The sequence below is a fragment of the Falco peregrinus genome, chromosome 10 (genome assembly GCF_023634155.1).
Source record: "Falco peregrinus isolate bFalPer1 chromosome 10, bFalPer1.pri, whole genome shotgun sequence".
In the NCBI taxonomy this organism is placed as follows: domain Eukaryota; kingdom Metazoa; phylum Chordata; class Aves; order Falconiformes; family Falconidae; genus Falco; species Falco peregrinus.
The window spans coordinates 6,387,462-6,409,477 of NC_073730.1; the positions used below are offsets into that span (position 1 = coordinate 6,387,462).

The 22,016-nt window shown below is 48.5% G+C and overlaps 1 protein-coding gene across 9 annotated transcripts in view; it reads left to right on the forward strand.

The window, feature by feature from the left end:
• The window catches only part of RASAL2 (RAS protein activator like 2), a 187,936-nt gene extending 166,120 nt beyond the window's left edge, over positions 1 to 21,816 (forward strand). For 4 of the 9 annotated variants that reach the window (XM_055815343.1, XM_055815346.1, XM_055815339.1 and 1 more), the window contains 8 exons: positions 259 to 460; positions 3,189 to 3,388; positions 4,344 to 5,205; positions 9,511 to 9,645; positions 10,997 to 11,199; positions 11,698 to 11,785; positions 14,446 to 14,476; positions 16,529 to 21,816. In XM_055815343.1, the coding sequence (XP_055671318.1) occupies positions 259 to 460; positions 3,189 to 3,388; positions 4,344 to 5,205; positions 9,511 to 9,645; positions 10,997 to 11,199; positions 11,698 to 11,785; positions 14,446 to 14,476; positions 16,529 to 16,671 (1,864 nt within the window). In that variant the 3' untranslated portion in view covers positions 16,672 to 21,816. The remainder of the gene's footprint in view (positions 1 to 258; positions 461 to 3,188; positions 3,389 to 4,343; positions 5,206 to 9,510; positions 9,646 to 10,996; positions 11,200 to 11,697; positions 11,786 to 14,445; positions 14,477 to 16,528) is intronic. The other 5 variants (XM_055815344.1, XM_013294590.3, XM_055815341.1 and 2 more) reach the window with 4 other exon arrangements.
• The last annotated feature ends 200 nt before the right edge of the window (positions 21,817 to 22,016 follow it).

Here is a 22,016-nt window from a genome sequence, read left to right on the forward strand (position 1 = left end):
GCGGGGGCGGGCGGGGGAAGATGTGTTGTTCCCTTGATCATAGTATGAACAGTAAATTACTAGTATTTAAATAATTCCAAGAAAGCACTGAACCTCTTAAATTATCCAGGTTTTTTTCTCCCAGACCTCAGAAAGGCAGTTCTAAAGTTAAGCACTTAAGTAATTGTCTGTAAGCACTTGGGCTCTGTATTTTGCATGGAGGTTATTGACGGGGTCCTGGCACCGTCCGTCGTCCCCCCCCCCCCCCGTTTCTTGCAGGTTTGGTAATAAGGAGGAATATATGGCCTTCATGAATGACTTCTTGGAACACGAGTGGGGAGGAATGAAGCGTTTTCTCCTGGAGATCTCTAATCCAGATACCATCTCAAACATGCCTGGATTTGAGGGCTACATCGACCTGGGCAGAGAGCTCTCGGTGTTGCATTCCCTCCTGTGGGAGGTTGTGTCCCAACTCGATAAGGTAAAGCAGTCTGGAGGCCCGGGGGGCGAATCCGGCGATTGTCCCGTAGCAACAGTAAACACTGGGAAACATCAAGGGAGCAGCTGAAGCCTGCTTTGGGGAGAGCTTATTCAACAGCTTTGGAGAGGAATGTTTGATCATGGTATTGCACAATTGCTTTTCCCCTGATTTCGGACCGAGGCCCGAAGCAGGGCATGTGAAGTGGTTGAGCTTCAGCAGCCGTGCAAACACTTGGCGGAGCCTTAAGTAAGGCTGGGTGTTCAATGGTGGAGAGGGCAGCGCTTAGGAGTAGACCTGGAATGCCCTGAGCAGCCGTTCCTTGCTTGTAAGTGGGCTGGAAAAAAGGGAGGGTGTTTGCGCAGAAAATGCGCAAGCGTTGCGGTGCCCTCTTGGATGCTGATGGAGGTGCCACCAGGCCCTGCCCTGCCCGGCTCGGGGGGGTCATGTGTTGGCCCAGCAGAACTGTTCTCACTAAAGACCTGATCCAAAGCCTGCTGAGGTGTTCTCCTGTCCGCAATCTTTGCGTTAGTTTTTAGTATACATAGAGGATGCCATGTAAAAACTTGGATCCACTCCATTTTATCCTGTAACACAAGCCAAGTGCTTGCTGCCGTGCGTTGTGCTGGGGTCACACGCGTTGTCCAGGTTCTGTTCTGCAGCGATAGACATTGCCAACAACAAGTATGGCTTCCATTTGGCTACAGAATGAGAAAAGGCCCTAGTTTGCATTTCCTTAGCTATGTGCCTTCGCAGGATCCAAAATCATTAGAACCTTGATAGCAAAGATAGTTGATAAGACCCAGAAAAGCAGAGCTGCAAGTCTGTCTTTTTTTTTTTTTTTTTTTTTTTTTTTTTTTTTTATTATTGTAAGTGCTTGGAACTCTTCCATATTTCAACTTTTAGAGGTGCATTATGTTGTCCACATTCCATTTATATTATTCTTTCTTTTGAAACTGGAGAAGTGAGGTGAATTGCAACGCGCTCCTAATATTTTTATTGCATTACGGTTTGCCAAAATAGTTATTTGTTGTGTATCTGTTTTCTCACAGTACATTATTTGAAATAAAAAAAGAAAAACGGAGCCAGTTGCATCAAAGTGACATGTCCTTGACTCAGAAAGGCAATATATATTCATGTTAGTTAATCTTAGTTTGATAACAATTTACGATCCTGTTTTTTCCGTTTCCCTCATATGTGTACACTCAAAATGTCACAGGCAGCAACAAAGTCAGCTACAGAGGTGGGTCAGCAGCCTCAGAACAGGCAAAGCGAGCACTCAAAAAACCCGGATCCTCCATTTCTGCAAATTGGGGTAAACCCAGCAGGGCAGGGAACGTGGCAGTCTCCCTCCAGGCCGGTCAGGCGCAGGTCAAGAGAAGCCCAGCTCCGGTCTTTAGAACTGCAAATGGATCTTTGGATTTGGTGTTAGTTACCGTGAGCTGCTCTCCAAATGCAAAGGTTGTAAAGGTCTTGGGACAGCGAGGAAAGGAAGGAGCCGGACCTGGATGAACCATCCGAGCAGATCTGCCTTGCCCTTTCTGTAGGTTAGACGCGTGGCCCTGTCCTAACAGGCCCTTGGGAGCTGGTGTAGTGGTTTCCAAAAATGAAAATCAAGGGGTAAAGTTAGGTGCCAGACTGCTTTACTGTGGGTAACGACTGGAAAACGTTAGGAGAAGTCACCTCGGAGATTTTGATAGCCACAGCGGAAGAGCTGTATGAAAATGTCTGTAAAAAGACCTTGCTCGGGAGCCAAGCTGACTGAATACCTGCTTGCAGGAAAAAGGAGGGTATCTTTAAAAAGAACGTTGTCTTTGTAGCAGAGTTTTCACTTTTTTTTTTTAAACCTCCAGCGCTTTCACCTTCTTCCTGCTGTCCCAAGAGCCTGAAAAGGTGCCCTGTAGGTGATATAACCAGCAGTGAGCCACGGGGGGGAGAAAGATAAAGAGCCTGAATGAGCAGCCTTCCTTGCTGGAAGGTCAGCTGCTCATATCCTAGGCCTGGCCAGCACTGAGCTAACATGTAATCCAAGAAGAAGCTACCCATTTAATCCCATGCTGATGTGATAATGTTGGGATGAGGCTCATTGATGTTTTCATGCAGTTATTTTTCACTTTTAGGTAGGGAAGAAAGCTGTAATTGTTGATTACAGGGTGCTGCGGAAGGCGGCATCAGTGTAGGATGCCAAAAGCAAAAGGCTTATGAAATGAAAACCTTCCCTTTCCCCATCACCCTCAACCCTTGCGATTTCTCTCATGATCCCCCTGAATGCCGCATCCCCTTGTCTGTTGGCATGCATTTCCTTCACCACATGACACCCTTTGCCTGGAAAGTTCCCCCACTAGCTGAACCTGTAGTCTTTGAATGCCCTTTAATGAGTAGATACTGTAGTTTTCACTTTGACCTCACCCACCCTGGACTTAGTTTGCTTTGCATGATAGTTTTGCATTGGAATGGCAATAGTTTTGTTTTATTGAGCATGATTTTTAATTTTGGGGGTCAATCCTAATTTCTTTTCTATTTCCTTTTCTTTCCTCAATGTCTGCTGCACCCCGTTTCGTCTCCTCCATCCATCTCGTCGCCGTGGTTACGCTGCTCCGTAACACTGCATTACGGTCCTGGCACACCCGCACACAACCACCCACCCTCCTTCCTTCCACCTCCACCCCTCCGCCTCTGTGCATCGTTATCAAAAAACTGGCGGATGTCGCGGTGCTTGTTGTCCAATTAGGGTGAAAATTCCTTCCTACAGGCGACCGTGGCAAAACTGGGACCTCTTCCTCGTATTCTTGCCGATATCACCAAATCAATGACCAACCCTACGCCGATACAGCAGCAGCTGAGGCGTTTCACTGAGCACAGCTCTAGTCCAAACGTCAGTGGCAGTCTCTCCTCAGGGCTTCAGAAGATATTTGAGGACCCCACTGATGGGTATGTAACAGCCAGAGCTCGAGGGGTGATGTGGGATCAGGGGGTGGTTAAGCCTGTGAGGAGTGGAGTGCTCCATCACCTGAGCTGCCTGCCCAGACCAGTAGGAGCTCCCAGTAGGAGCGGGAAGCTTGGACTGTTGTCACGGGTCCCAGTAAGACATGCACAAGGTGGCACTGGAGACCTGAAGCTTGTGGCTTACCCAGGACTCAGAGATGTCCCTGGCAGCCGGGGTCTTCAGCTGTGAAAAAACAGTTTTGCGATTTACTGCCAGTCTGAGCACCTGGATGCGCAGTCAGCCCTCGTGCTTCCTCCTGGTGATCGGGCTGCTTAATTACTGCTCATGAAAAAACTGGACTTCAGGAGGAACTTGTTACTAACAGACCAGCAAAACCAGTCCCTCCTCGGTTCGGCGCAGCATTTCTCAGCCTGTAACAGCTGTTAATCAGAAGCAAAAAGCTGTGACATGGCAGAACTGGCAAAGAGCTTGGATACTGGGCTCTCCCGGTTGTTCCTGTGCCGTCAGGCGTGAGGGCCAGGACATGTGGAAGTGTCCGCCCTCTGAGCTCACATCTAGATCTGCAGGAGCCTTCACACAACTCCTGTTGAAGGTTTAGGCCCCCACAATACGTAGTGCTGGTGAAGGGTTAAATGGGATCCAAACCGCTCTGAAGTCTTGCTGGGAGACAGAAGGGAGGGGGGAGGATTCGGTGGGAATGGTTTGCATTTCAGCTGTGAAAAAAATAAAGATGAAGCGCTCCTTGAACGAAATGCAGTTCTCAAAGAGAAGCGGTAATTAAGGAAGAGTGTGTTTTGACTCGAACACAAAGAGCTCATAAAAGGAAATTTCAGCTTTCAGCTGGGGCGGAGGTTAAATGAGGGAGGAAGACTTCTCTGGGACAGATCTCTCAGGATCTTGGCTGCTTAAAAATTAACCAGACTCCTTTCCACTCCACAGTGACTTGCATAAGCTGAAGTCTCCAACCCAGGAAAACGTAGATGGATATTTTAGGGGCAAGACCTTACTGTTGGTTCAGCAGGCATCCACCCAGAGCATGACCTACTCAGATAAGGATGAAAGGGAAAGCATCTTGCCCAATGGACGTAGCATCTCGCTCATGGACCTCCAGGACCCTCACACGGCTCACAGTGACCACGCTTCTATCATGCACGACGTGCCTTTGCGCCTGGCTGGCAGCCAGCTCTCTGTCACACAGGTGGCAAACATCAAACAGCTGTGGGAAACTCAGAGCACACCCCAGAGCGCTCCCCAGGTGAGAAGACCCCTGCACCCCGCTTTGAACCAACAGGGCAGCCTCCAACCTCTGTCCTTCCAGAACCCGGTTTATCATCTCAACAACCCGACCCCACCGCTGCCCAAGGCCTCTGTGGACTCCAGCCTGGAGAACCTGAGCACTGCCAGCTCCCGGAGCCGAAGCAACAGCGAAGACTTCAAACTTAGCGGGCCGAGCAACAGCAGCATGGAGGACTTCACCAAACGCAGCACGCAGAGCGAGGACTTCTCCCGGCGCCACGCGGTGCCGGACAAGCACGTCCCCATCGCGCTGCCCCGCCAGAACAGCAGCAGCCAGGCGCAGATCCGCAAAATGGACCAGGCCGGGCTGGGCGCCAGGGCCAAAGCGCCGCAGTCCTTGCCGCACAGCGCTTCTTTGCGCAGCACGGGCAGCGTGTCGGCCGTGTCGGGGGCCGTGGTGACCGAACCCATGCAGAACGGGAGCCGGTCCCGGCAGCAGTCCTCGTCCTCCAGGGAAAGCCCTGTCCCGAAGGTGAGGGCAATTCAGAGGCAGCAGACGCAGCAGGTAAGGGAAGCCTTTTTCCAGGCGCGTTCTGCTTTGGTGTTTAGCTGATAGCTGCAGTGACCTGCAAAGCTTTTTGACCTTGGACTTGAATCGAGTACTGGCACTAAGTGGCCAGTAGCAAGTGTAAGAGATAGTCATGTCCATTATCCTTACAAGCTTGGCAAACCTAGCTTACCTATTCTTTGGATGCTTCTGTATTACATCCAAAACAATTTTTTTTTCCTCTTTACTAACACAGCAGCAAGCCTGCTGAAAGAAACAAAAGTTTAAAAATTCCCTGAATAAAAAAAAACCAACCAGAAGCAGCTTTGTTCCAAATCATAGTTAAGATTGCCAAGTGAGACTGCGTTTGCCCTGTGGTGCTAATTTATAAGTATAGCTACCTAAAACCAGAAATAAAGATAAAATATCATAGAATAAACTGCTGCAGAAATAATGAAGTAGTACAGTCATCTTAAGTGTGGAGAAATCTATATTTCACCATGAAGCAACAGTCCGTTGCTGGTCCCCAGGTAAGTACTGCTTTTTCATTACTCATCCCAAACTATGAATAATGCAAACACTTTCTGGAAAGGAATGCTTATATGTACCAACTCCTAATGCACTTTAGCAGTTGTTCATAGGTGACTGTAAATCAAGATTTTCTTGTCAAAAAGCCAACATTCCTTTACCTTAAAACTAAATCCTGCCGTGATTTGCTGCGTGTGAAAATATTTTTCTAAATATTTTTCTATATCAGTTTGATGTTAAAGAGAAAATTAGTATTTAAACGCTTGGCACTACAGCAGACATAGAAAATGTCTCGATCTGCAGGTCGGAGGGTTGTTTTTAGAAGTGTCATATAAGTGCGTACAGACGTATCGGCTGGGCAGGGTGAGGCTCTTGAAGGCGACACAGATGCTGTTTCTTGCTGCTTAAGTGTGTTCTTCTGTGGTTACTGTGAGGGTAAAGGTGGTCACGTTTGATTTACCTTACCTAGTATAGAAGGAAATTTTTTAAGCTCTGGCTTTCCACAAGATCTTCTAGGAAGGATGCCGCTCTGCACGCAGGCTTTCGCTCCAGAAGGCTGTAGCCCCTGAGGTTGAGACTCCTCCGCAAGGAGCAGGAGGTTGTGATCCTCCTTGCTGACGTAGCCCTGTTGGCAAAAGCGCCGGTGAAGACATGGTTGTGCAAGGGGAAAAGCTTTTGGCTTGGAAGGTGAAGCTGGCAGAACCTGGCTGCCAGCGTGAGCTCCTGCTGTGCCAAAGGTTTTGCCCGTACCCCTGCTGGTGTAGCCTTCTTGGCAAACTCCTGAACGTTACAGTTGAAAGGAGGAAAATCTGGATGATGCCTGGGAACCCAGGAGCAATTGGGGCTTCAAAACTACTTTGATACCTCAGGTTCATTAAAGTACAAGGAGACCAGAAACACTGAATCGCAAAGCAAAGCTTAATATGCCAACTTAGTAATACCAAAAAAAAAAGTAGTTGCATCTTATTTGAAGTGTATATGTTTGTGTCCTCCTTTGGAGTGTGTGTTTTACACCTGGGTGTAGAAGGGTTGATAAATGAAGTGTATTGAATACAACTAAGCCTAGTGTGGAGGTGCTAGGAAATTTTTAGGCCAGTAACAAAGATAAATTTGAAGGATAAACTCCCTTTGCAGTTCTCAGGCGTCCAGTGTGAACTTGTGTTGTATGATCTGCTGAGTCTTCTTCTGTGGTTCTGTGCAGCATCCCTGGGCAGCTGGTGTCTTTCCTCAGGGCTTGTTAGGGGAAGTGTCTACACAAACAGGCAAAGAAGGCTTCGCTTTGAAGGCGTGAGGATAAGGAAGAGAAAGCCCAGGTGGTGTGTTTCCAGTCTCTGTGTGTGCACCTTCTGCGGGTGGCTGCTGCCCTGCGTGTGTTTACAAGAAACGTTGGGTTGCTCTTTGCAAACCCCCGGCTCTTCTTGTCTGAAATTGCTGATTATCCAACTGCCCCCAAGAAAATCGGTTACCTTTGCTCGTTTAGCATCAAAGTGGCTGCCTCAGACTTCCCTCTTCTCCAGTTGCTCTTTACATTCAGCTTCATAGATGCCTGCGACTGTGACTGGCTTCAGGGCAGTCTCCATCCGCCCCCCCCCCCCCCCCCCCCCCCCCCTTGTAGGCAATGTGCTTCCACTTATTTTTCCACTCTACTTTCCATACTAATTGTTTCCACTGGATTCATTAGAGTACTTGCTCCTGCTTTATTCAGAGAAATCAATTTGTTCTTTCCTTCCCCACACCCTTGAGAAATGTCTTGAAGTGTGCCAAATCGAATGGCCAGAATTTTTTGGAGGCAAATTCCATTGCGTCCTTTTAATTGCAAATTATGTTGTGGAATTCTGTTCTGATTTTAAAAAGAAAAGGAGAAAAGAGAAGTTGGGCATGTTCTTTCTGGGCATGTTCTTTCTAGGCGTGCTTTGTGGGCGTTATAATTATTGGACTCTGTTCTCTACAAGTCCCATTTGTTTCTGAATATAGAGCTAGGCCCTTTGTTTGCTGGGAGAGGTCACTTTCTGCCTTCCATTTCCATTTAGTAGGTAGGTGGGAACAGAAATGTCAGTGTGTTCCTTTGGAAGAGAGGCAAAGAGAGGAATTAATACATGTTCCTAGCAGGCTTTTTCTTTTTTCCCCCCTTTATTAGAGTATAACTCATAACCCATTAGCATGTGAAGTGCTTGCCATCCGCTTGGTCTTTGTGGGCTTTCCGAGCTTGGCTGCTGAAAGTATCCCGTCCTACAGCCTGCAAGATGGCTTGGCAAGGTTTGCTGCTGATCAGCAGTCTATTACAAGGCCGGCCATGGAATTTCTAGTCACCCTTCTGCTTAGCCCTCCGTAACTCCAACGAGCGGTGACACCGTTCATCCATAGCTGTTGGCATTTCCTAGAGCCAAAGCAGTTACCTCCGAGAAGAGCCTGCTGGTGGCAGAGCCACGCACCCTCCGTAGTTTCCCTTGCTGTGGCTGCCTGACAGCAAACAACATCAAAAAAACCCCAAACAACCTAAGGAAGGAACTTTGTCGGGCTGTCACGCTGCACTGGAGAGGGGCTGTTAGCCTTTCTGCTGTGAAGACTTCCTTCTAGTAAAAAGGCATCTGCCGAAATCCAGGGATTTTTGCCTAATTCCTACACCTTTGCCTTTACACCCGTCCTTGCTGAGGCCTATTCCCGTGCTGGAGTCCGCACCCCTGCGCGGGGCAGCCGAGCCGTTGCGGGCAGGTCCTCTGGCCTCGCCAGCAAGAGAAACCGAAGCGGAGGCCGATGCCATCCCTCGCCTGACTGGTGTAAACGAAGCTGGTAGTGCCCCATAAGGAGCTCCTCGCCAAAACTGAGACTTCAGAACTGCCCTGCCCAGGGAGCCCGTGTCACTTGGCACAGTACTGGAGCGAGGCAGGGAGCTGGAGAGCCGCTCCAGCACAAAAAAAAGCCACAGCTGGGACTGAGGGGGAAGCTGATCTTTCGCGTTTCTCAAAAAGTTCAGACAGTGTCGCTCTTTCAGCGGTAATTATGCTAATTCCTGTGCTTATAAACTTGTCTTTGTCCATGAAAATCGCTTGGAATTTGTAGCAAGCCATATTTTCCCCAGCCAGGCGGAGGGTTTCTTGTCTCCGTCCTTGGCCTTTTGGATTCCCTTAGAGGATAGATAGCCTCCGGTGATGCTTTATGGATCTCCTAGGAAGCACTGCTGGCCCTGGCTGCCTTTCGCAGCCTTGCCTGGGTGTGTGTGCTACAACAGACCAGCTAAATATAAAAACGTAAAAAACTCACCGGTGCTCCGATGCTGATGTTACACCTCTTTGCCTCTTTTAAGCACTGCCGTGCTGCCTCACGTGCAAGCCTTGCAGCCCCCCACTGCGTTGCAAAGCCTGCCTGCAGCCTGGCTGGGGCGGCTGCTCCCACGCTGAGCTCCGCAGCGCTCCGGAGAAGCCCATCTGTTGTACCTGAACGGGCGCCGAGCAAAGCTCGGCCGCTCTGATTGCTTTGGGAGAGAAATCACAGGTTGAGAAAGCCTTACGTAAAGTCTGGCAAAGGGGAAAGGTGGATGTGAACAGGGTTTGGAAACAAGGAGTTATCCAAAGAGAAGTTCATTTAGAAAGGAAGAAACATTTCTCCAGTGTGTGGGTTTTAGAGGGGCTGCAGGTCCCAAGTCGAAGGAGGATGAAGCACCTCTGCAGGAGAGGGTTGGGGGATCCTTTGAGATGGACGGATTAACAGTCGTTTTTCTCTTCCAAATATACTGGATCTTAGAGCTGATTTATGTGTAGTTTCTGTGAAAAAAGCTTACGGGTATCTCTGCTGCAGGTTCAGTCACCTGTGGACTCTGCCACCATGTCACCGGTGGAAAGGACAGCTGCGTGGGTTCTCAATAATGGACAGTACGAAGAAGTAGAGGAGGATGCAGAGCAGAATCCAGATGAAGTCAAGCATGCTGAGAAGGTAGATTTTATTCTGTATGCAGCCATCTCGAGGGCTGGTCCTGTCCACGCTACAGCTCAGTTCAGAACAGCTGCTGCAACAGCCGTGCTTTCCAACACGGGTTGTACTTGGCGTAACTTCCTGCTGTACCTGCTGACACACATACCTGTAGTACAGCATCCCATACTGTAGATTAACCCACGTACAGGCTGTAACCTGTCAGATGGGTGCAGAGTGACACAGCTGAGAGTTTGTACATGACAGGCTGGTATTTGGCACTTAGGTGCATCGTGAGTCACACTGCCTAAGTGTATTAGATCCTGCTCAGATCATTATTTTTTTATGACAATACTATAGCTACAGCATACTGCCTTTCTCCTATGTTTGCAAAACATTTTATGATCATTAAAGTCCATTTAAAAAAAAAAAAACCCAACACACACAATTGTTAACCTAACTGAGTCTAGCTTAGGATACGCTCAGTGATTGTACAAGGCTTTGTAAATGCAATCCAGTCTTTGTCAGTAGCTGCATTCAGGTTTTGTCTTGGGCTTCCCCTGCAGCAAAGCCCTGTCATCGAGGTAGGACGGTATTTCTGGGCTACACAGAAACGTCCATGATCCCTCTTTTTAAAGCGTATTTTCTTTCAGGAGTAGATACCATTTTTCCGAACACGGTTACATCTATATGCCGCTATGGTGACGAAGTTTAGTAAGAGGTTTGGTATTTTGAGGAGGCAGAGAGTGAGGAGCACATCTGGCGGACAAGCAGCAGGAACGCAGCATTGTTAGGAAAAGCAAATGAACCCAAACCAAAGTGGAATATGTTGAGATTCATTGCACTGCTGCAGAAGTGACTGTCCACAGAGACCATAAGTAGAACAAAGCCTCAGCCAAGTAAACTTCCAGGCTCTGTTCTGCAGCGAATGATTTGCTCTGTTTTCACACGTGGTTTCACCTTCATTGGGTACTGAAGAGTGAGTTGTTTGGGTGCCATACTGGTCCATTTTGGAAGTCTGGTTGCCCAGGACATATTTACAGTTGAGCAGCATTGGCAGCTTCTGTCTGGGAGCTGCTTGAGTCTGGACTAACTGGGGATGTTACTGGTCAGGGCTGAGGAGCAGTGTGGGAGCCCTCTGGCTGCTTTACCTGTGCTACAGAGCGGCCCCCTGCACGGTGGGAAAACCGTAACGTCCGTGGGAGCTGCGTGCTCCGTGTCCATGGCTGCCCACGGTTGTTTGCTTGGCATTCCCTTTACTTGCATCAATTTATTTTTCATTAAAAAAACCAGTGTCCTCCTCTGAACAGCAGCAGCAGATTATAAGGATCCGGACTCTTTCCTTTGCATCTGATTCTTCCCCTTCCACCTGCAGTATGAACAAGAGATCGCGAAGCTGAAGGAGCGCCTGAAGGTGTCGAGCCGCCGGCTGGAGGAGTACGAGCGGCGGCTCCTGGTGCAAGAGCAGCAAATGCAGAAGCTGCTGATGGAGTACAAGTCTCGGTTGGAAGACAGCGAGGAGAGACTGCGCAGGCAACAGGAGGAGAAGGACAGCCAGATGAAAAGCATCATCAGCAGGTGAGGCTTTGGGAAGTTCGGGACTGCGCAGCATGAGCAGCTCCCCTTGTCGCGCGTTTGCCTTGATGCTGAGGAAGGTAGTTGCGTGACCTTCCTGACCTCTCTGGACTGATACCGTCCTGCCTTAGAGGTGAAGACATGGGGATGCAGGTGTGGAAACTTGCCTTAGATTGCCAGGAGAGCAAAGAAAAAGATTTAGGAATTTTTAACCCTGGTCTCTGTTGGACTTATAACGGGTCTTTTTACTTACTTTGTTTGCGATCTGTACTCGGGGCAATAGTTTTTCAGAGCGGTTGCATTTTTGGCAGTGTCTGTTTTGAGAATGACAAAGTTAGGCAATTGGGAGTGTCGGATGGATAGAGAAGCTTTTCTGAGTGCGGCAGAATTCTTCTCTTGCAGAGCCAGGACAAGCAGAGAGGTCAAACCAACAGGCCAGAGTACCTGAAACACTCTGGAACGGTGTTCAGCTGTCCTAATTTGTACCTCTTTGCTTACCAGACTCATGGCAGTTGAAGAGGAGCTGAAGAAGGATCATGCAGAGATGCAAGCTGTCATCGATGCAAAGCAGAAAATTATTGATGCGCAGGTAAGGAGCTCAGGATCTCCAAGAACCAAGTGTTCTGTGCGTGGACCCCATTCTTCTCCCCTGTCCTCTCCCCCCCCCCCCCCCCCGCCCCCAACGTCGTATCTAACTCCCAAGCCGGTGTTGGCCCATGGTGTTGCACATGTGACTTACTGCCTCCGAGGAGAGAATTGGGTTTTTGAATTCATAAAGGCTGCACTGTCTGACACTGGGTTTTGAGACAGCCTGACAACAAATCACAGGACTGATGGCTTCTCTAAAACCTTTTCTGTTTTGTGAGATCCCGAGGGGGTGAAGGAAGAGCGGTGCATTGTGTAGCCATTGTTCCAAGCGTGGGGCTGGGAACTCTGGAAAAGCTCTGCCTCGTCCCAGCATAAATTGCCATGTGCATGCATCTCAGCTGTGCAAGCTAAGAGCATGGCTTTGAACGTTCGAGTCAAGAAAAGAGAATGCTTGCAATGGAGCATTGCCCTGTATAATGTCCTGTGTGGCATTTCACCCCATCTGACCGTCCCCCTCAGGCCCGGAGAAATGCCTGCGCTGCCACAACCCTGCAGTGCTTGCCGCAGCCGACACCAGTTAGCTGTGGAAAGCGGGACCCAGCGGGCAATGCATGCGGGTGTATTGTGTGGGATCATTCCAGCTTTTCTTCTGTGTCTGTGCTGATCCCAGAGAGCAAAGCTTGTTCGAGAGAACCCGAGGCTGGTTTGATATCTGCCTGCCATGTTATGTTTGTGATATTTGCGTTTGGAGGACGTCTTCCCTGCTTCTGGGCTTTTCAGTAGTTCCAACTGTAAACTTTCCTTGAAGGATCATCTTAAGAAGGTGACCTGTTTCAGGAATAACCCAAGTTATTTCAGAAAGTTGTCTCCCTCCACAGCGTGGCAGGATGGGGAGCCTCAGCTGAACACTGTTAAAGATGGTGGATTGGAGTAGAGGTGTCAGTGAGCACAAAAGGGCATCCTTCAGCCACTCTTATTTTTTCCTGTTGAATGGCCAGCAATAATAGAAACATTTGAGCTCACATGGAACTGTAGGGAAAAAAAAAAAATACAGAAAAAAGCTGTGTTTTAAAAAGCCTGGTAACACCAGGAGGATATTTATAGCAGATTCCTTTTTTGATAATTTGAAAAGTTCTGGTTTTCCTGCTGCCTCTGCCCATTTTCCCACAGTTCTTTAGAAAGACTGTTCATGAAAGCTGGATTTTTGGATCCGTGCCATCTAATCTGAATAAATCACTTGTGTACAATTACGTGGCACTTCTGTTACCTAGCCTCGCAGGATAAAAAGGAAAGCCTACTGGAATTACACCACGTGTAGTTCCTAGTTCTTGTGCAAGATGCTCTGCATGGAGGCTCCAGTGTAGCCAACCTTCTGAGGTGCAGCTCAAGGTGAAATCCTGGCTGTGAGGGCTTGCACTCGGAATGCCGAGTGGGAGAGCCCAGTGCTGGGGGGTCAACAGGAACGTAGCCAGGTACTGTAGTTTTTTACTTTTCTTGGTGGAGGGGAACAGTACAGCAGCCTCCAAGGTGATCAAGGAGCATGGCAAGTGTAAGCTGTAGAAGTAGAACTTGGACGTGCTGGGCTGGTTTTTTTGGTGGTGGGCAGAGTCAGGGCACCTTGCTGATGGAATGGCAGCTCATCCAGACAGCAGCCTGGTGTTTGAAGGTGGGTGATGCCTTTTGCAGCTGCCTCAAGAAGGTGAAAGGGGCACTGAGCAAACTCACAAAAGGTGAGTTTTGGAAGGAAGGATTTGAGAGAGTGTCAGTAAGCACCTTGCCCTTCCTTTAGCTGGCTGTGCCAGCAGGCGCTCAGGCTCGGTGTGAGGTTAAGGACCAGCTTGATCCCCCCGTGTCACCAGCTGGCAGAGGAGACTGCTGCTGGCTTGTCAGACCCTCAGGGCCAGGAGGGTGTGCTCCTTGATCACACTTGATCAAATGGTGCATCCTTTATCCCCTGCAGTGGAAACTGTTGAAAAAACAGTGGCGTTTAACAATTCCTCCTTTAATCTGACATTTTTTCTTCCAACGTGCTGTTAGCCGCTAGGGCAGGTAAGGTTATCGGCAAACCTCAACTGCTTCAAGGTCAAGCAGTTCATGGGGGAAGCTTAGCTGCCATTGCCCTTCCATGGGCACCTGAGCGGAAGGGGAAAATGCTGAAGGATTCAGAGCAGACACACCAGAGGAGCCCAAGCGTCTGCTGGGGTCTGTAGCAATCTAAGTTTGCTCGGAAGGTTTTCCTTAGTCTGTGATTTGTTTGGCAGGGGGATATGGCAGCAGCTAGAAAAGAGAGGGCCTTTTGTACGTCAGGCTTCAGGAGTGGAGTTGGAACCTGGCTTATCACACCTGCCCGAAGAGTTCAGTGGCTGCTAGGAAGCAGCGGTAGCCCAGGCTTCTTGTGCTCAGTCACATCGATGGACACAAGATGCTTTTCGGGATTTGCTCTCGTGTCGTGGTCGGGTGCAGCACCCGCTACCGCGCCGACACAGGAGGCCAGCCTTGTTCTCCGTCTGCGTGCAGCGCCTGGTGCGTGCTGGGCACCCCTAGGCTGGCGCTGGGGGCAGGGGCTAGGTCTGCCTACGCTCTCCTTGGAGCAGCGGAGCTGCAAAGAGTTACTAGCCCAGTTGCTATTGCAAGTGACATCTCCGCTGTGTTAAATTACAGGTCATAAATGGGGATGAGATAATTCCAACAGGCAAGTAAACCCAATCAGTTCTCTAGCTGAGCAGTACCCAGTCCTGGCCCAGCGCACTGACCTCCTACCCATTCCAGCTCCTCCCGCTCCGTGTGCCCAATTCCTGTGCGTTACAGACATCTCCGCTAGGTTGTATTTTCCTTTGAGCCAGACAGTGCCTCTACTCACCAAGCTCACGCTTTTAAGATTGATTTTTCCAAGTGTAGGTTTCCAGCTGTTTTGTACACTGGCACAGTGAGCACGTATCAGTGCCAGAAAATAACCAGCCTTTAATTTTTAACTCTTTGGAAAGCTATATTCTTTGGAAATAAATTTTAATTTGAAATTTTATATTCCACTGAAATGTAGTCCGACGAGGAGGAGCTTTAAGTTGCTGAAGAGCACGGTTCTGCTCAGGGAGCTGTGTTTTGCAGGATTTATCTCTGCGTGGGAGGGAATGCTACGGCCTTTTCCTGCTCCGTGGTCTGTTCTCTTTGCTCGCATCGGCTGGATCAGGGCACGTGCTGGGGCAGGCTGTAGCCTGCCTGGCTGTTGGTTTCTAGTGCCTCCTCCCCCATTTGCTCTGCTCTACAGAGCTGGGTCTCTTCAGGGCTTGTAAGTACAAGCAGTACTTAAATTCTGCTTTGTTTTTGCACCCTGACGCTTACCCCCGGGGGGAAGCCCGCTGAGAAAAGCAAACATGACTCGATTACTGATGTACCAGGCAGCTGATACGCTGGGATCAAAATCTCAAGGGGCTGTTGCAGCACTTAGGTCTCCTGAGCAGTATGTCTAACTATCCCGTAATGTCTGTGCCTCCTGTGCATCGTTTTTCCTTCCATTTTGTTTCTCAGTGGGCTGGACTGGGAATAAAATTCCTGCACGCAGCTTTTTTTCATTCAAAGAAATTAGACATTTTTCCTTCTGAAAGAAAAAAAGCCAATCAGCCGGTAGCATGGAGAGCATATTTACCCTTTGCCATCTCTATTGCTTCTTTGTTTGGCTGCATCTATTCTTTTTTTTTTTTTTGAGGGAAGATGAAAATTGTCATTTCTGATCGTGTCACCAACTCTTGGGCTTGACCCACCCCCTAGTGCTTTACCCCACTGCAGATAATCTAGCTGTTAGCAGGCTGGGTTTTGTTGATGGCTTTTTTTATTTTTTATAAATTTAGTACACCTCCTTTAGCTTTCAGCTAAAAGTAGAGGCTAGCACTTCGTGAGCGAGAAGAATCAAAACGGGCGTGTGGGAGCCCTGGATTCGGCGGAGCCCGGGAGCCCTCTGAGCTGGAATGGGTCTAGGAGCAGTGTGTTCAGTGTTTGTTCTTGTGTTCTGTCGATGGCATCTCCCCTCCACCCACACCGCCCTCTTCCCCTTCACCTCAAATAACCCCTTAGTTTTAGCTTTTGGCTGCTTCTTCTCTATGTTGCTGTTGCACCCTCACTCCTGCTGGTGACTGCAGGCTGCCATTATCTGCTTTTTTTTATTATTATTTATTTATTTCAAGCATACCATGAGTTTATTCTGAGCACACTCCATCCAAAGTACAGAGACAATGGCCGTTAGATACCACTTGCACTTTTCTCTGCCAGATGAAACCTCCACCACTTTTGTTTTCTGCTGCCTGTTTCTGTTTTTCTAACATAGATTAAAAAACAATTAAATTGGCTATCGTTGTTATTAACACCAACGCCCTTCCCCTCCCCTCTGCTGGCTGAATAGCGCATGTCCATCTGCCTCGGCTGGAGGCTGCCTGGACAAAGCCACTGTGACCGGATCGATTCAGCGATGTAACTGTGACTCGCCGTCACCTCCCGTCACGCCAAAAGGCCAGGAGGGCCAGGCCAGCCTGGGGAAAGCCCGTGGCATGCGGGGGCCGCGTTACCCCAAGAAAACAGAAAGAGGCAGACATCCCATCTTAGTGGAGAATGTTAGCCAAGCTGCCTCTGCCTAGAAATCACCTGAAGACACTGTCACAGCCCCGGGCCCTGGAAGTTCCCCGTGGAGCAGGCTGGTGGGGCAAAGGCGTTTCGCTGGCGAGGGAGCTCTGACTTTGTGGGGTGTTTGTTGCAGGAGAAGCGGATCGTGTCCCTGGACTCTGCCAACACGCGGCTGATGAGTGCCCTGACGCAGGTGAAGGAGCGCTACAGCATGCAAGTCCGCAATGGCATCTCCCCCACCAATCCCACCAAGCTTTCCATCACGGAGAATGGTGAATTCAAAAACAGCAGCTGCTAACTGGGCAGATGCTGCCGGCCATCTCCCCAGAAGGGCAAGAGGGCGCAGACTCAAGAAACCTTCAACGTAGCCCCCCCTTCCCCTTACAGGTTTACATAATGCTGCTAACAAAATTAAAAAAAAAAAAAAAAAAAAAAAAAAAAGAGCAAGAAGAACTCTGAAAGGTGGGCTTTGATTCCCCACTCCAGGCCAGGAGAACTGGGCTCCCGACCGCAAGTCCTTCCATATCACTGTGTAAATAGAGGGAGCTCTTGGGTCATGTACAGAAAATGCCGATGTAATATACCAAAAGGAAGTGAATACTGTAGATTTTTTTAATTATTGCTATTTTTTATTATTATTATTTTTTTTTTCTCTTGTTGAAAGCACTGCAGTCCTTGGAGGAGGAAGAGGGGGGTGTGAGTGCATGTGTGTTGTGGGTGCGAGAGCGAGCGAGCAGCAGTGGGTTACATTAGGCAGCGGCTGTATGTATCAGGCTGGCTGATACACGTACACGAGTGGAGTGAAATAGCGGTGAAATGAATTCTGTAACAAAACTCATCTGCTGGTTTTATTCCACTCTTCTCTAGCTGTTCTTTACCTGAATGCAAACTCGATAGCAAACATTTTTAGCAAGAAAATGGGCTCTTGCTGGATCCTGTACCTACTTTCAGTAGGGCTCTGGCAAAAAATTGCCAGTCTCTTTGAACAAGGTGAAAACTTGGAGCAGCAAGCGTGTTTCCTTGCATTTGCACACAGTCAGGCTTCCCATCAAACAGACAGAGGGAATCTGCAGTTTTTCGAGGTAGGATTCTTTCTTTTTTACCCCAGTTCTAATGCAGTTTTATATTTTCTGTTTTGAGAATTTACAGACCTGTAAATACTTTTTTTAAAAAATTTCTATCCAGCCCCCACTCTATGCCCCTCTTCGGTGGCGCCTTGAATTCGTTCCCTGTGCTCCGTCGGGAACAGCCAGGTTAATGCTCTGAGGAAGGGGCTGGCCCAAGGCGCCCACGCCCAGCAAAGTATGCAAAATCTCCTTTTTCCGAGCAGATTTCTATCTTTTAACTCTTGTTTAATTTCATTGTTTCAGCTGCTAGCTTAGCCAGTCTACTTCCAATGAAAGATGCTTTTTGCACGTTTGTGTTAAAAGATCTTTCATTTCCACTGATTTTTTTTTCCTTTTTCTGGATACTTTAAAGGAGTTATTTTGAAGTTCTGTACACACCAGTTTTTTCTTAAGGAGTTTTGACTAAGCTTTCATCTCCAATTACTTCCAGTTGCATTTCATAGAAGCATACTTACAGGCTGTATGTGAATGCATATATACTGACAAAGTGACCTTCTTGTGGAAGATAATGACGTTCTCAAACTGTAAAAGATTAACAGTAAATGGCACAGTATCGTCCATTCTCATGATTTCATCAAATGCTACAATATTTAGTTTGTTTGGTTTTTTTAAAGCCCTAGATTCTGGAAGCAAGTAGTAGTGTGTGAATCTTCACTTTCACCTTTTGGTGTACGTTTCTAGCCCCCAAACTCACAAAGTGAATGAAATTACTGCGACAGCACTTGAACTTCAGAATTATAGAAATATAATAGCGAGCGTGATGAGCCATTCAAACATGTTATGGAAATGAGAGCTTGGAAGAGTTGGCTGCAGAGCGAGACAAGACCTTGAGCAGGTGCCTGGGCACGGGGGGTGTTTGGCACAGTCAGGCCGCGAGTTAATGAGGTGGCTGGGGGGCACCTGGCTGAACCCCTACAGCCTGCGGTACGGGAAGGTCAGTGGGGGAGCTGGTCAGCCGTGCTGGCCTTGGCTTCTGAATCTCTAAAATTGCCCTACATTACAAAGGTGACCGTTCCTAAACCAATTTCTTGACCTCCTGAAAGTGACCCGTGTTGCCTTGACCAGGAAGGATCGGCAGTGCCCAGGACCCAGCTCAGCATCTGTGGTCAGGTTGGTTTGGTCTGCGGCGATGCGTTTCTCTCGCCTCCATGAAACTGTCGCGGTATGTCACTGTTCAGCCCGACTCTTGTGTCACGATACTCCAGTTAAACACCATCACAGGGGTGTGTTACGTCACTAACGGTGCGTCAATACAGAAACTGCGTCTCCTGCACTGTAGGATGTACAAGAGAAACGTGGATGCGTCTCTCCCAGGAAGGCTTTCTGGAGAAGACTTGGCTGCAGCAAGCTGGGGTTTGCGGTTTTTGCTTAGCCTGTCAGGTGAGAGCTGCTCCGGCCGCTCGAATGCGCCTTGGTACCGCGGGCCAGGAGCATCCCTGGCTTGTTCCCGGTGTGTCGCAGCCGCGGCAGCGCTGCCTGGCGCACCTGGGGCTGTGCTCTGCATGTCCTGAGTAGTGATCACTTTTCCATACTTCCCAAACCGTCTTCCAGCTCTGGGTCATTGCTGGCATCCGATACGTTCTTCCTCAAACTGTGTCTTTGAGTTCCTCCTCCTTTCCTTCTCCCTTCACGCATCACAGCTGTCGGCAGTCTATCGAGTTTGTATTGATCTGTCTTGTGAGTAGCTCTCTTTTACAAGAAACCTTTGCAAACCCTTTTTGTTGAGTACTTTGGTGTGATCTGCATCTCCCCATCGCTGTGTACATTAATTAGACAGCTTCATTGTGCGAAATCTGTTCCCCAGCAGTAGCCTTTTCAGATGGGTAGGTGCATTGCTCACTTCATACGCGGTGCAAAGAGGACGGGTGTTCTGTGACGGGGACCTAAGAGCAAGCGGCTGTAGGAGTGCATCGACTAGGACGCAGCAGAAGCAGATACATCATTCTGGTGGCGTTGGTCTAACATTAATCGGGGAAGTGCATTTCACCGGCGCTCCCCAGCTGTCTGGTAATCCATCAGAGGTCACTGCCTGAGCTGTGCGGTTTGATGCTGAAGACTCCAAAGCATCCATTTTGGTTTCTGCAGAGAAACGCAGCAGGGGCAACATTTCAGCCCTGAATTTTAGAGGGGAAATAATACCTGCTCCAAGATCGGTATGTTTTGGCGAGGTCTTCAGTAACGTGTCTTTCTAAAATACGCCTTCTCCTCTGTATTTCTTAAGCTTGTAGAATGCTTGTAGGGAAAAGCTGCTAGTCTAAAACAGCCTGAACCATCGGTGTCGTCCTCATAGCTTGTTGCTAGGCTGGTTGTTTCTTTCCTATTTCAGTTCCTACTCTAAAGTACAACGTGTGCTCCTCTCAACTCCCGCTGTAGAGGAGAAGCTGCCTGTCAACCCGAGAGGGGGTGAAGGTTGCAGGCTCGCAGTGCTGCAAGACCAAAACTGATTAGCTGCAGCACAAGATGTTGTGCTCCTGAGTTCTGCTGGCAGCTGTCTTTCCTGGTTTGTTACCAAGCAGTTTTCTAGAGAAATTTTAAGCTGCCTCAAGCCGACAATATGTGAAAATGCCAGTTCCTGTTTCATCCAGTCTGACAAAATCCAAGTGGCACTAAACCACGTGGCAGCCAAAAGGCCTGTCTGTTTAGGAGCAAGGGCCCTACGGGGCCTGAGAGCTTTTGGTTTCAGACTAGTAGCCCGTGGTCCCTGCAGCAGTGAGAGCAGTAGCAACTAGCAGGACGTCTGACGATGCGCATCAGAGACGTTAGGGTTTGGTTCATACTTCCAGCACGTGCATTGGGCTGTGTCTGATGCTGTTGTAAGGAGCTGCTGCTCTCATTTGGAAACAGCTGAAGTAGTGCAGGAAACAATTCATAGCCTGTAGCAGTAATTCTCGTGTATTCCTAAGGCTGAAACAGAAAAGTTGCCCATCTTGGCGTCTCGGTCCTTGCTGGCCACGTTAGTCTATTACTGGGATGGTTTTTCCCAGCCCCCAAAGCCAGCTGGGCTCCCGAGTTGTCGCTAGAAGCTCAGAGCCAGCATGGCAGGGTGGGAGATGGAGGGGCCTTCTGTGGCGCCGTGGCCACCTGCCACGTTGCGTGTGGCATCTGCAGCATGTGTGCAGCAGGGGTGGCCCGGACGGCGTGGGCTGGGCACTGGCGGAGAAGTGAGGGAGCACGGCGAGGGAGCAGCAGCATCCCGTCACTGCCCATTCTTTGCAGCTCCGGGAATTCGGACCTTTTTTTTAAGGGAAATAGATTTCACATCCAGGAAGTACCAACAGTTACTCCTCTGGTGCATTAAAAGTGGGCAGCTACACATAAAAGCACAGATTTGTACGGCTGCACGGTTTGCGACATTCCTCTCCGGTGGCGTAACGCAGGCAGGCGATCCCGAGGCGCGCGGGAAGGGATGTGGGTATTTTCTAGTTAGAGAATCTGAGGTGTATCCAGTAATAAATTCTGTATCCATTTAATAAGTCATCCAAAAAATGGGTCTTATTTTATGTTCTTGAAATTGCTTTGGGTTGGCTTAGGCTTTTTTTTTTTTTTTTTTCTAATATGATATATTGATTTAATGATTTAATGCTTGCTTAAACCCACCAGCTTTTAACTTCATCTGAACACTCGATGATTGAAGTCCATCGGTTTTACAGCAGTGCCCGTGCAATGTGTCAGCAGTAATTATCTGCGAAGGTCACCGTGTCTGTATGAGTTCTGTCTGTTCTGCAGAAATGTCTGTGTCGTTCCTGGCAAATAATCCCTGTCCGGGTTGAACCGTTAGCTGTATTGCCGTCCGTGAGGAGCCTGGTCAGGCACAGGTATCCGGCTGAGTCTGACAAAGCAAAAAGAGTTACATTTAGGCTGATGCTTTTAGGTATTTCCTTCTGCACAGTAAGTTAACTCCCGTGAGAGCAAGCATGTCGTTACAGATCATGCCTGCCAGGAATCCTACCTGTAAAAATAGATTTTCTGTCTCAAGGGCCTTAATAAGAGTGTTACTACACAGAACTGTTTTACAATGATAGCTCTAAATAATTTATTTTTTATTTCAACAAAGTACATCTTAAAAAGTAATAAACTTGTTTTTCAAGCCGTATTTTTATGCTAGTAGCACTGGACTGTTTGGTCTCTGAGATCCATTTCTGCATTTCATTGCCTGGGTTTGTTCTAAAGAAGATTTATTTTTGTTCTGTGAATAATTTTTGAAGGTTCTTGTAATATGTACAGATATAGATACATTTGAGGTCTTTTATTGATATTCCTACAAAGAATACAAATAAACTTTAACTTTAAACAATTTGGACTCAGTAAACCTATGCTGATTGAGGATTCTGCTCTTTCTGCCCTCGGGTTGTGCTTGGGTTTTGTGTAACTCCAGAGGGTGGTGGGAGATTCAGTGTAACTTACGTTTGGGATGGAGTAGCTCCCGTTCGGCGCCTGGAGCTCCCGGAGTGACCCCCGGGGGTGCAGGGCTGAGCCGAGCAGCAGGATTAATGC